At 29.1% G+C, this 14,760-nt stretch overlaps 1 protein-coding gene across 1 annotated transcript in view; it reads left to right on the forward strand.

Moving 5' to 3' along the window:
- Nucleotides 1–14,599, forward strand: part of LOC105368347 (uncharacterized) — a 148,808-nt gene extending 134,209 nt beyond the window's left edge. The window contains exons 6-12 of the mRNA XM_011507350.1: nt 1,323–1,572; nt 2,710–2,973; nt 5,038–5,165; nt 6,939–7,058; nt 7,773–7,790; nt 9,394–9,544; nt 14,365–14,599. Of these exons, the coding sequence (XP_011505652.1) occupies nt 1,323–1,572; nt 2,710–2,973; nt 5,038–5,165; nt 6,939–7,058; nt 7,773–7,790; nt 9,394–9,544; nt 14,365–14,458 (1,025 nt within the window). The 3' untranslated portion in view covers nt 14,459–14,599. The remainder of the gene's footprint in view (nt 1–1,322; nt 1,573–2,709; nt 2,974–5,037; nt 5,166–6,938; nt 7,059–7,772; nt 7,791–9,393; nt 9,545–14,364) is intronic.
- The last annotated feature ends 161 nt before the right edge of the window (nt 14,600–14,760 follow it).

Genomic DNA, 14,760 nt, shown 5'->3' on the forward strand with positions numbered 1-14,760 from the left:
ACTAGTGGCGGCTACTTTTTCAACTCAGTCGATTCCTTAAGTAAGTTTTTGCAGCTTAAAAAATCTTCACGCCACGACCGAACTTTCGACTTCCTTGGCTCAGGAAAAATAAATTGTTTTACCTTCGGTGGGCTACCGCCGCTTTGCTTCGCTTCACTTGCCGACGATTTTGGACTCTCGGCTCTCAGCGGTAAGCGTGTCTTCCGTTTATACTTTAGTTTCTCTTCGGCGGATCTTTTCTCGGCGATTTACTCTTTTTTAGCCTTCACTCGGATTATCTGTATCAGTGGTAGTAAACTACAGGCTACCGTGATATTTTAATTTCCGATTGTGAATGTAAAGTGTAAATAAACGAGTATTATGGTATTTATTAATGGGCAATTTTAGTTTGACGATTTGGTAGTTTATTATAGCCTCCAGCAGTATTACAATTTTTTAATTTTAATTCCCATATATCTGTAATTTTAATATTCCAAGATTATTTTTAAAATTGCAAATTTTACCAAAAACAACAGTACACTTAAAAACTTTCGCTATGAATATATTGCATTATCATTATCATAATCAATTTTAAGTAACTATGAACGAAGATAAAGCGTCATCCATGTATAAATGGTAAAATATAAATATACATGGCCTTGTGTAAGACCACGCATCATATTCATTTTATAAAACTAGCATAATTTTTTTGAAAATTCAACGCAAGTTAAACCAAATCTTTCAACGTTTATCTGTTAATTATTTGATAATTGGAATTAAAATAATTATGTAAATAATATGAAATTATCTTTAAAGTATTCTTAATGATTATACCTTGATAAATGGTTATATTTTAACAGGTACTTAGAATTCTGTAAACTTTAGCTGCAAAATAGTTTTTCATGATTTATCATTGTGCCAAGTTCCTTGCAATTTATTTCTGAGAAATTTATGTCAAGTTTGTCATATATACAGACAAATACCATAGTAAAGAGAAATACATCAAGTTCAGAAACTTTATAAAATATCTTTAATAATATTATTCAAAATGTTCAGCGTGTTTATTATAATTACTAAAGTAAATATGTGTGCATAAATATTTTAAGTATTCAAATTTTCCATAAATTGTATCCGTTAGATGAGACCACTTATAAAGTATACATGTACTTATATTTACTAGTTGATAATTATAAATTTAAATAAGTAAGATTAATAGCCTGCATATATTCTTCGTATATTTATCTATCTGTTAAAAAAAGAGATTAATGACAATCTTGTCAACGCATAAACTTTAATGAAGAATTAGATAGAAGTTAAAAACAAATATACCTTCGGGATTTTAGAACCTGAGAAGTTGCACGTGATCCAGCAATACTTGCGCTCGAGTGCACGTAACTCGACGTCTATTGGTGAAAATGCCACAGAAGTCGAGGACTCAACCTGGTTGGCGTCCCCGCCTACACCCTCGCTTCTCGACGTCCTGCTCAAGTCCAATGGGCCATCTCTCGGTGATATCGAACCTATTTTCGAGCCACCCTTGACTAGCGCCACGCAAACGCCGATCACCACAAGTGCGACGACGACGTCTTTCAGGTGAGGCTTATCTTTACTTCTGTTATGTAAATAAATATATAATTCCATGAGATATTCAGTAGACTTTAATTCCCTTTATGTTGAAAACTATGACAAAAGAGAGTACTTGGAGTCTTTGACTTTTTCAATTATTTTACAAACAATGTACACTTAATATATAAAAAGTTTCAATATCCCAAGTATTAAAGATAACTCGCAAAAACAAATAATTAATTTCAAATTAAAGTTATTTGAAATATTATTCAAAATTAGTTTGAATTCTTACCAAGTCGCACAATATTATAAGATGTGAACTCCATTCGCACTCTCTCTCTCTCTCTCTCTCTCTCTCTCTCTCTCTTTTGATAGCTGCTTAACGTCAAGCTGTAACCTACACCGTAAAGAAAGATTCATCGACGTTACAAATCACTTTGCAAAATCAAGATAAACTTTTATTTTTTAAAAGCTTTAATAAAGTACCTTGTTGATTATACATGACCATTTGTCATTGTAATAAAGTACTCTATACTCACAGAATGAATCTATTTGCAATGAGAAAATCTTTATAATTTATTTTTCCTCCATCTTAAAGTAGAAACTTTTCAAAATTATTAATCTAAACATAAGATGCTAGTTCTATCGCATTATATTTCACGTTTTCGTCGATATATTCGAACGGACGAAGAAGTGGTCAGTGATAAAAAGGTCTTGTAATATTTACTTTTTTACATACTCAAAATTTATATATACAGTACGATATGTTTTAAAATTATAGCTTTGATTTAAATCTTAAAACATGTGTATTCGTACTAATTTTGCATAATATACTTTTTATAATATAAGTCACTCCAAAGTTTCTCTCTTTGAAATCTTAATATTTGATTTATTTCTCGTTGTTAATATTAACTTTATTTTATTTATTTTACTTTATCTTTATTGAGAGTCGGTAAAGAGGTCCGAAAGTATCAATAAAAGAGTTAAACTCGTCTCTCTCGCCGCTTTATAAATAGTTTTTCTTCGTATACAACAAATAGAAAACAAAATAAATCAATTAACAAATAATCACTTTGCGTAACCCGCACGCAGGCCGTCGATATCAGCTATTCCAGCGATCAGCAACAACAGCAGCAGCAACAGCAGCAGCAACAGCAGCGGTGGCGGCGGCGGCGGCGGCGGCGATGGCAGTCGTATTCTCAATAACAGTAGTAACGACGTCACATCCTTTTTCGGACTCCTGAGCCCACATATGCATAGACGGAGACCTTGCGTCGAGTGTCGCAACGATGAAGTTTGTGTGTCGAAGAACGTAGACGAGGTCCCTTTCTGCAGATCTCCCCTCGATCCCCAGGACAGAAGCGGCTGCGCTGGTTATTGTGACGCTGCAACGCAAAAGTGCCATAGGCTTGAAAATGGAGCGAGCAGGTGGGATTTGTAAACTGATTTACAAATATCACATAACGAAAAAACGTCACATCGTGACATAATTGAAAAAGTGCATACTTGTATCAAAACTAATTTTATTCACTCCCTTTCGTTCAATCAAGTTTCTGCCAATTTAACTGCAGTTGTATTGTACGTATAGCAAAAAGAGGGCGAAAAATTAGAAATTAGTTATTAATGTTCTAAGTATGTTAAACGAAATAAAGATAATAAGTTTTTTTCTTCAGAAATGAATACTTAATGATTTTTACGTATTTGGTTTGGACAGGACAATAATTTTGCCATATTTTTTAGTAATTTATAAAATTTTACGTATTAATGCGAATTTTAATTCATGAAGTATGCATCAACTAATTCGCACATATAATTAATTAGATGCACGTGAAATTTCGTATAATACCGAATCGTAAAAAAGCCATCGAATTAATAAAAATAATCTTCACTTATAATATAGCTTTCAATTTCAATTATTTACCGTCAATTTTATTATGTAATACACGATTTTTTCACAGTAAACAAATGTGTTTATAAATAATAAGTTTGACAGAACTATTTTATTGAAAAAATACTTGAGATAATAAAAGTATTTAATATACAATCAATTTTTATCCTAGGATTTAATAAAAAAATATTTTAAAATAATGATAACTACATTTTTTTATTTTGAAGATTTTTGGTATTGATAAATGTACAGATAAAAGACAATAGTATTTATGAATATTAAAACGAAATTTAAGATATTAAATTTAAAATGAACGGAACTTTCAGAATTTTTCATTAATATATAATCCTTTTTTTATAATATTAATCTATAATTAATAAAAAAACAATTAATGCTTTTTAATTTTACGGACTCAATATATGTCTATCTATTATAAAATATCAAAGAAATTCTTTTATCATTTCATCGTTGTTCATCTCATTTACACTACAAATAAATACTTGATTGCCTTTGCAATATACTAAATTTTACAAAATAATGGCATATTATAGCTTACATTGGCATTAATATATCTCACGCAGGTGCGTAGTTAACATGTGCATATGTGTTTACCTGCGATTATAGCTTTCCATTCACTAGCCCGAACGTCAACTTGCATGTGTGTGCGAATACATGGGATCGCGACAATGGAAGAAGGGCGAAGGTGTAATCTGTCATTTGTATGCTCGCAAGAAGCTTTTGAATAATGGAGTTTATCAAAATGCTAATTTTTCAGAGCAGCAAAAAAGCTGCGCAGGTCGATTGTTTGCTCGGTTTGGACAGGACAATGAACTTCATTTCACATGAAAACTTTATTGAAGTAGTATGATTGGTTTTTATGTCTACAACTTTTATTGTTTGAATTCTATTAAAATCTCTTGATTACTATACTCTTTATCTTATGAAGTAAATTTAAATTTGAACAAATTTTGTTTTTGTTTCTGTTTTTGTTTATTAAGAAATCTATAAAAACATGGAAAAAATGTATCGATCGTAGAAGAAAATACATGATTAAATGATAATACTAAATGGTAAAAACACGCCCTACCAAGGTACCTTATGCACTTTTTCTGTAGTTGTAATTGTTCAGGTATATAATGAATTATTAATATATATATACAATTATAAGAATACAATAAAAAAAATAATTAGTTTTATGTCATTGTTCGTTTTAAACTACCAAATTATTTATGAATTTATTTAGTCATGCAATGTTCTTAATACCCCTTTGTAAATTTTCATTTCAAATATTTTTTTTATCTTATTGCCATGAATGATTTGATCGTAAACTTTGTATTTAAAAACCAGAAAATTAAGAAGCTACTCCGTATTATTAAAATTGTGCGAAATATAAAACTACACGAAGTTTAATATTTTCAATTACTTGTAATATCGTTATCATAACAAAGACCAATCAAGTTATAATATTGAGATACCAAACTTGAAATTTGTGCCACGTTTGCAGGCAAATAAAATCATAGACTTATGAGGTTACGAATTAACGAAAATACCTTGTAAATGAAAGTGCCACAATGTAATAATCGCCCCTATTGTCATGCTCACAGGTGCACGGAAATAGAGCACCACTGCCTCAACGACGAGTGGACGTGTTTGAATATATTTTGCATCCCCCTCGTGAAGCGCTGCGATGGGCAAATGAATTGCTACGATCACTCAGACGAATACAATTGTGGTAAGTTGACTTTCGTTCTCCTTTGCCCTGTGTTATCGTATCTACGGATCTTTCGACATGCGTTTCCGGAAAAGTAACTTTGTGAACACGTGAACCGCGAAGGTGACTATTAATAGAAATTCAAGAATGTAGTTTGTAGAAAACCAAAAAAAAAAAAAACAATGCAATTTTAAATAGTGAATTTCTAATTCATTCGAAATTTCATTTCATATTATTTATTGTCATGGCTATTTTAAGTGCACATTGAAAATTTATAAGATATTTTGAATTGATTAAGAAATTGTACATTAAATCTTTGACGATAAATGTCCTTAAAGGATTTAAATCATGTTCGAATGAATAATAATTACATTTCTTAGAAACAGTAAAATATAATGAAAAAATAAATGTAAATAACTGCAGACTTATGTACAACTGCTGTATTATTTGAAATATATTCCATGTAATTTATATGACCCTGTACATTTCACTTTGAATCTTTGGATCATTTCAATTTTCGGTAACATTAAAACAATTTGTACGATAGTATAACTTCTAATACAGCTTGATTATCGCATAAGCTGATTAATCAAATTCAGACACCACAAGTTGTTATCAATCAAAATTTTTAATTTTAATTACTGTAATCTAGAACACTCTTATATCGATATACTTTCGAATACATTGAACTTCAATACACTAATTAAATTTTTTTTTTTCTGTAATTTTATCTGCCGCTAACCAGTCTTCGTTTTGAAAACATTATCTTTTTACAATTATATTATAAGTTGAAAATCAACATTTTATCAAGTTTTCAAGTTTTTTTCAGTTATTACTTACGTACTCTATGTTCTGAATTACTAATTAATCCAAAAATTACTTTTGACACGCAACTCTTAGGAAATGCTCGCTTAGGTATTTACATAAGTTTTAATATGTTTATACAGTAATTATATATGTTTGATTATCTAAAGCATGAATTTATCAATTGACATTGAGAAAAATATTGATTTGTTCAGCATTTTGATGATGTTTTTAATTATAATGTTTAAGTATTACAAACTTAATATATATGTACTAAATATCAATTTATTTTAAATGTAAATTTTTTCGTTTTATAGTATAAGTTAAAAGCATTTCTCTTTGATTTCCATCAATTTGTTGTCCTAAATCATTACACAGTATATAAAATGACAATTAAAAAAAATCTCATGTAATATTAAAATTAATGTCCTTATATGGCTGTGTTACATTAAAATTAAATTATGCGACTCTGCTTTACGTACGCATTTTTTTTTATACTTTAATTGTTGGTCTCGTATTTCCTTACATACTTAATTTAAATTTATTTTACGATTCGTATAGATTTTATGCAAATTAGATATATTTCAACTTTTTTAGTTTCTTATAATTTATATGTGGAAGTTAAATTTTTAATTATTTAAAAAGGATAATTTTTCAATAAAGATGTATATTAAGATTCTACATTATAAACCATTTCATAAATAGTTTCATGTTTTATTTTAAATAATTACATGAATAAATGTATAGTTAAAATTTATACCTAAATACATATATCTATTTTAAAAAAAACTTCGACGCAATTGAATGTAATTTTATTCGTTTAAATAATTGAATGATACAATGTAATAGTAGATCTTTTCATCTTTTCTTTTTTTATGTAAATTAGATTATTGTATAATGTTCATTATAACGCTTATTACATTATTTTTGTTTTATATGATAGTTATATGAATTAATATAATTAATATACATTTTCCTTTTCTCTTTAAGAATGTAATTTAGAAACTCATTTCCATTGCGGTAACCAAACTTCCTGTCTTCCACTTTCGAAAAAGTGCGATGGTCACGTGGACTGTTTCGATGCTACAGATGAAGAAAACTGCACAACAAGTAAGTCATTGTTTATTTTATAAATTTGTATTTTTTTCAAATTATACGTGAACTGTCGTCTAAAACGAAGATCAAGTAATACATCTGTAAACTTTTTTGGGCTGAAATTTATCTTTTAATTTTATAACAAATCATATATGTTGAGTAAAAATAATTAATCTGCTTTTAATTTTATCATTTTGCAATATAATTCAATTTGCAAAATATTATGCAATTTTAAATATTAAATCACAGCATTATATAACGTTTATATATAAGAGCAATATTTTGTGATAAGTTTCATATTCTCTCAGTTTTATGAAATATGATTTTCAATCAATCATAAATTAGTTTAACATTCAACTGCAATCAAGAAAAAGTAATTATAATTCACATATAATAAACAATAGTTAAATTTATTTCAGAAAAGTTTAAATATGTACTAAAAAATGTATTGAAAAGAGGGAAATGTTGAAAAGTTTAAATATGTACTAAAAAATTTATTGAAAAGAGGGAAAATTTTAAAATTTAAATATTTTTATCGTTCGTTCACCCAGGTTCTGAAAAATTGATGAACAATATACTTATATCGCATTTCATAAAATACAAAATGTTTGAAAAATCTTTATTATATTTTTTGCTTTATCTTCATTTGTGACCTATATTAAAAAAAAAAGTAAATTTATTATTTTTGTTTACTGCGTTTATATTATTGCTTGTTTTCTTTCTTTATAGGTCATGACCTTGGTAGGCGTGAGTACCTTTAAAAAGATATCGCTCTTCTTTCTTTTTCTTTTTTTTTTAACACTTCATTGGTGATTAATTGTATATTTTACTTTGTAATATTAATTGAAATTGTATATTCTATGCGATTAATGTATATAGTATGATTAATAACAAAAATTTATATTCATTAATTTGAGTTGTGGTAGAAATAGTATATCTCTGTAAATTTTAATGTCTACTTAAAATTATGATTTATAAATACTATAATACTAACTTTTGTCACTATTTTAGACAATTAATAAAATATTATTTATATATATACTATAAAATTTATACAAGCTTATAAATTTTATGAATATAGCTATGTTCTATTTAAATTTCACATTAATAATAAATTATTATATATATTAGTAGAAATATTTTTCAATGTATACTAAAGTTTTTATTAATCCAAACACAATTTTTCACCACGTATGTGTAAAATAAAAGCTCACCCTTAATAATAACTAAAATTCACTGATCTTTTATTACGTGCACCAAATAAACATTAGAACGTTAAATTTATTAACCAAACACCTGCAAATTACCCACAATAATATAAGTGTGAAGAAAAGGAAATTTCACAATAATATATTATCTGGTTGCGCTTAATACTGGTTGCTTTAAAAATTATAGAAATATTAAATTTAATTTAAAAAAAATTTAATTAACCACACATTTAATATATTTAATACCATCAGACATAAATATCTTTCATTACTCTTTGATATAATATTTTAATTGTAATTATTTGCTTTCATAATGATATTTTTAATTTAATCTTTATTTATTATTTGAATATATGTATTATCATGAAATGTAATTTTTTATTAATAAGTAATTACATAAGATTAATGAAGTGATGAAGTAAACGTCCTCTCTATAAATCATGAATTAATACTTAATGGCAAACATTGAAAAATTGTTTGATATTAATTCAAATAACATTAAGTTCCAACATACATTGTAAAAGATAAATAATTTACAAATTAATTGTTGAGCACATTTTCAATATTATAAATGGTTTTTAAATTGTGTACTCACACTTTTTAAATATTTGGCTTTTCTTTCGAAAATCGATAAATTTTTAAGTGATCTATGAACAAATTATTGGAAGTACATTCGCTCAAGAACTGCATCGCAATTGCTGATATGAAATCTGAAACTTGTGTATAAACATTTTAAATTGTTATATCCACAATCATAAAATTTTTTGAGAAAGTACGTATAGTAGTTGCCGTAAAAGTCTAGCTCGAGAATACAAAAATCTAATAATTTCAAGTAGATACATTGTCGGTCAAACCCCCCTTTAGCATTATTATTATTTTCCCTCTTGTAAAAAAAGTTAACGATTCAGTCTTCGGTCGTATCGTAAAAGCAACGCTAAGAATAAAAATAAACACCAAACTCGAGTAGCAATCACATTTGCATTCTATTGAAACTGAAATTGCGCCCAGCGGACTTTAAAAGAGCATCGGGAATAAGGAATAGAAAAGTAAGAAAGGCTTAACCATGATCTGACTAGACGAGCATTCATCGCATAATAACGTATCCGGCCGCGCGTAACGATGTTTCCTTTATTCTCTTACAGTCTGCCCGTCGAAGGACGAGTACACGTGCAGGGACAAACAGCAGTGCATCAGAAGGACACGCTTTTGCGATAAGTACCGTGACTGTAACGACGGATCCGATGAGCCAGACGGTTGCCAGGGACGGTGCAACAAGTACGAGTTTACCTGCCAGTGAGTATATGCGGCAGATATCTACTTTATCAACACTCGCTTTAATTTTGAGATTTTAGTTTTTCATGTATCAAATCGATGGTATTTAAAGAGGATTATATTATTAGAAATTATTATTTATCCTATGTCTTATTTGTACCTACATAATAAAGAATAAATTTACCTTTCGTGTGGAAATAGTAGATAAAGACAGAATTTAAGGAAAAATTATTATCTAGTTGATTTTAGAAGAGGCATATAAGATTAATTAATATTTTTATTATTAATATTTTTCCATGCCATATCTATTTTTAAACTTTTATAAGTAGCTCGATGTCAAGTTTTTTAATACTTTCAATTAATATTTTAGTACTAATCATCCGCAATTATGACAATATCAAAGTAATTGAATTCGACATGAGTCGAATGTTCTTTAAAATTCATATTAGCCAGTATTACAATCTTCGAATAAATCGGTTTTAAATATTAACTGCCTTCTGTTTAGAAATATAATAAATATACTATAAATATATATATATATATATATATATATATATATATATATAACGGTATTAGCACGCAAGTTACATGATTCTATGTATGGTTTCCATTAATCTTATATACGAGTATATGTGCTAACACCCACTCCGATAGCCTTCATTGAATTATGGTAAATTTTTACGAATACAAATCCGTTTACCTGAAATAATAATAAAGGAGATAAATATAATCGTATTCTTGATGTTCACGAATGATGTGCATTGAATCACATGCGAAAGGTGTTAAGTTATGATTTAAAATAATGAATATCAATTTATCCATTTCCATATTTACGAAGGATCGCATTATTAATGGTGTATCGATAAAAATCTATCGACTCTTTAACATAAACTAATCATGTTAGTATTGTTAAAAACTATCTTAATTTAAGTTAATACCACTAAAAGAATTTTTAATCAATGTTTCAATAGTACTTCGTTTTATAAGCGTGTTAATGGGTACGAATAATAATAATGTTGTCGAAATGTAGACATTTTTAGTTTATGAGTATACGTCTAATATATCTTGTATTAATTAGAAATGTCGCAAACGTTATTTGTACTTATATACATTATTTGTTTTATCGCTCTATATTTAAATTGAAGCTATTTCTTTCATCTACCAATATTTATTTCATTACTATATGATATTATATTTAACGATATAACAGATAATCGATTTCATAGAAATTCGTTGTAGTGATAATAGAATAACTTTGTAAAACATGGCGACAAAAAATATTACTTTTAAGTATTAAGCTGGTGTTTAATTGTAAGTATATATTGGTATTGTAGTATATGTAAAATAGATATTATTATTATTAATATTATATTATTCGAGTTGAGAAAAAAGTGGAACTATTCACGCGAGAGTTCAAGAATAATAATTGTAAAATTTTCTTTTCATAAGCAGCATCTTGCGATTCAGTCCTAGTTGAAGGAAACTGCACATCGCTGTCGACATGATCCTCTCTCTCTCTCTCTCTCTCTCTCTCTCTCGCTTTGTCTCCCTGTCTCTCACTCGCATAATACTTTTGCAGCAATACCAAGGTACCTCTAACATTTTCAAAACATTTGCGCCCATCAAGGATCTTACAATTTTCTCCCTTGAACTGTCAGTAGTAGAATCTTTTTCCCTTGGCTCTTACAAAGCAGTTTTGCAGATATTCTATTAGTCGCGCGGGCGGGGGAAACTATAACGTCTGCCATTTACACGATCGTAGCCTGTCAATTGTATTTCCCTTGGAAGATATCGTGCGTATCTATGAACTGCAAAATTAAAAGAGAATAAGAAAAGGTTGAGAGTGAGAGGGAGAGTAAATTGCGTAATTTACGAACTGTCGCCCGGGGTGTCGACGTGCCTGTAAATCCTCCATTGCACTCACGAGCCCCATTGCAGTGTTGCCCTCGCACACACTTATACATACACATACTTATGTGTATTACTTACAAGTGTAATTATGCAAATAGCGAGTAGCGCTGTATGGATGGCATTCTCTCGCTTTTATCTCCTTCTCGCGTGTACATACGAATGTACACTTTTTCGGCTTTCCGGCTTTCGTTTTTGGATGTCCATTTAATTGTTCCGAGTCGTTGAAAGAATTTTCGTTAACTCGTGATGGATGCATAACGAAACCGATAAATTCCATTTTGGAGCGTCATTAAGATAGATTCTTTATATATCTGTATTAATTGGTCAATCGGTATGCTTAATTGGGCATTTGTTTTCTCAACAAGGGAATGCCCACCCCTACGTGTAAACTATTCATTACTAGATAAATAGCGAATTGTAGGATAATTCACGGCCGTCTGATCCATTAACGCGTGAGAAATTCCTGTAATGAGATGTGTACGATGTGCGTAGCATTAGAAATGCATGAAAAAGCGTAAAGAGTGTCATTTGTGTTCACTATTCATTATAACAAACATATTTGATTTATTTAAAATTTGTATGAATTACGTATTAAATGAACTATTAAAATATTATATTTATAGTATACATGGAATATACGTGATGATAATGACGTAGTAATATTTTAAAAATATATAATACAATTACAAATATAAACTATTAAATAATATTGTGTCATTTTCACTCAACGTTTTTCTCTGCAATTTATGAATTGTCGACTACCTTGCGAGAGTAATTGAATTTCGCGATAAATTATTAATTATCTATAATATTGCAATTCCTGAGTAACGAACCGCAATTTATGGACGATATATCCGAGGGATAATTTTCACAGACATTTCTCAAATCGGCCGAGTACAAACGTAAATATCGTTCTGTCTTCCCTCATGAATTACGTAGGCGTGATTTCATCGAGACGGACGAGTTAGAATGGTTTTTCCATTTATTGCTGGGAGATGTAGCATAAAAAGAGAAAAAAAAAAGTAACGAGCGACTTCCATCGAGCTTCCGTTTTGCCCCTAATCAATCGTAAACACACACGCGAACTCGTGCGGGCCTCGATTAATTCGTACACACAGCCCATGATCTTCCCTTATCTCATTTTCTACATCTTTCGCCACATTGTAAATACGCGTTGTCCGGAATTTGCATAATTGGCCAGCATAAAACAGCCGCTAGCCCTTATCTTCGCATATACCTTATAGTGAGGCGCTTATCTGGCAAATGCGGCCGATACACGTACGTTTAACGTATCTCATCGATCGCCGTCCCGCTATTCGGTCGGCCTATAAATAAATCCTTGCGATCTCACTGATTAATATCGGAAATTCACGCTGTCGGACGCGAGAATTCCGCGGGACCCCTTATTTATTATCGCGAAACGGTGTCGCGAAAAACTCGTGCAAAGCGTTACGCTGTCCGCAGTTGTAACGTCACCCACGCGTACGAAAGCGATATTGAAAACTCGTTACTGTTCTGTACTGCTGACAAACTTTTTCTGCCGATTTTTCCTTCGATATATGCTAGCAGTTGCATTTGTATTTCTTAATGATACTTAATGACAGGTCGTTAAATTATATCGTTATTGATAGAGACATTACTATCTTCCAGTATTTTCATGCTAACTGAAGCATTTTTAAGTGCGCCAGGAGTTTATGGTTTTGGCTTATTTATTCCTTAAATCATAATTAACATGGTTCCATTTACCATTCAATTCATTTTGTTTTTTTTTTTCTTAAAAATTTAGGCTCAATAATACTTGGCTCAATATTTAAATTTAAAACTTACTCCGATAATTAGAACATTTCTTTAACTTGTAATAGCAATGACAATTAACGATACCACTTTTATTGACTAAATCTTAAAATGAAAGGAATTTTTTTCTTCAAATGTTTACAGAATATTACATACTTGTAATTGCATAAAGAATGATGCATATTTATCTCCTATAAGCATACAAAAATATCTTGAGAAAATCGTGTTTTAAATTTTTATCTTGTATGCAATCAAATGGAAATTATTTCTGCCAAGGGGCTGCAATTTCACATATTTACATTTTGAATTTCGATATCTAGTAAATTTCAAAATATTTTCCAAATTACATGTATTAAATAAATGAAGTGAATTCAAAATCTCGAATTCAGAAAATGAACCAAATTTCCCTTAAGACGTTAAAACATTCTTTAAAAATTCCGTAATTTTTAAGTATTTTTACGTTACAAAATATCAATAAAATGTTCATAATTACTTTATATACAGCTAATTAAAATTTTTACAGGAAATTAATATTCAACATTATTTTTCGTAGTATACATAATAGTCATTATAATATTAAAATGTTTCAATGCATATAATTATAGATATTATTCTATTGAAAAACGAATATAATTTTAATTTATATATTCATCTTCTAAAGTCTTTTAGTTTCACGTTTATTAATTTCATTATTAATAGTTTAAAATTTGTCCTTGACATTACGATCGAGAGCGTATTTGTAATAATCATTTCATTTAATCCTGTATGTAACATATGTAAAATTTCTTGAATTATAAGCAAACAATTTGAAAGGCTTTAATTTTTCTTGAATAAAATTAATGCACAAAAAATATTAAAATATATAGTACGTTAAAAAAAGAAAAATTAGAATTTATCTTCTAGTAATCTCACGTATTTGAAAAGATGTAAGTGACAAATATGTAATGTTATTAGGATATAATAGTCTCAATATTATTTGATATTAATGATAAAAAATTATTATTACCTTTTAATATTGCTTATGCTAGTTCAATGTTCACATTATAAATAAATCTATATACGCCGTCTTTATATCTAATTATATAAATAATGTACGCGCGATGAACACTTTTTAATGCCAATAAAAATATTTTCAGTAATGGTAGATGTATCCAGAAGGCAGAAAAGTGTAATGGCATCGACGACTGCGGCGACGGCAGCGACGAGCAGCATTGCAGAGAGCGATTGTAAAAAAAAATGAAGATTTAAAATATAAACGTGTTTCATCGCTTACGAAGCATCGATACACTGTTATACGACCATTATTTTTATTATGTGCATGAATTTATACGTATGTGCTAACACACGCGTGCACGTGCATACACACAAACATTATATTTATATATATATATATATATATATATATATAAATGACGCAAAGCGCAGATATGTACTATAAAAAGGAAAGAAAAAAGGCCGTAATCGAGAAAAGGCGGTTTTTCAAATGCATTATAATACACTTGCAGTATTTCAATTGAAGGAAGAAAGATGTG

The sequence above is a fragment of the Ceratosolen solmsi genome, unplaced genomic scaffold (genome assembly GCF_000503995.2).
Source record: "Ceratosolen solmsi marchali unplaced genomic scaffold, CerSol_1.0 scaffold6, whole genome shotgun sequence".
NCBI classification, from domain to species: domain Eukaryota; kingdom Metazoa; phylum Arthropoda; class Insecta; order Hymenoptera; family Agaonidae; genus Ceratosolen; species Ceratosolen solmsi.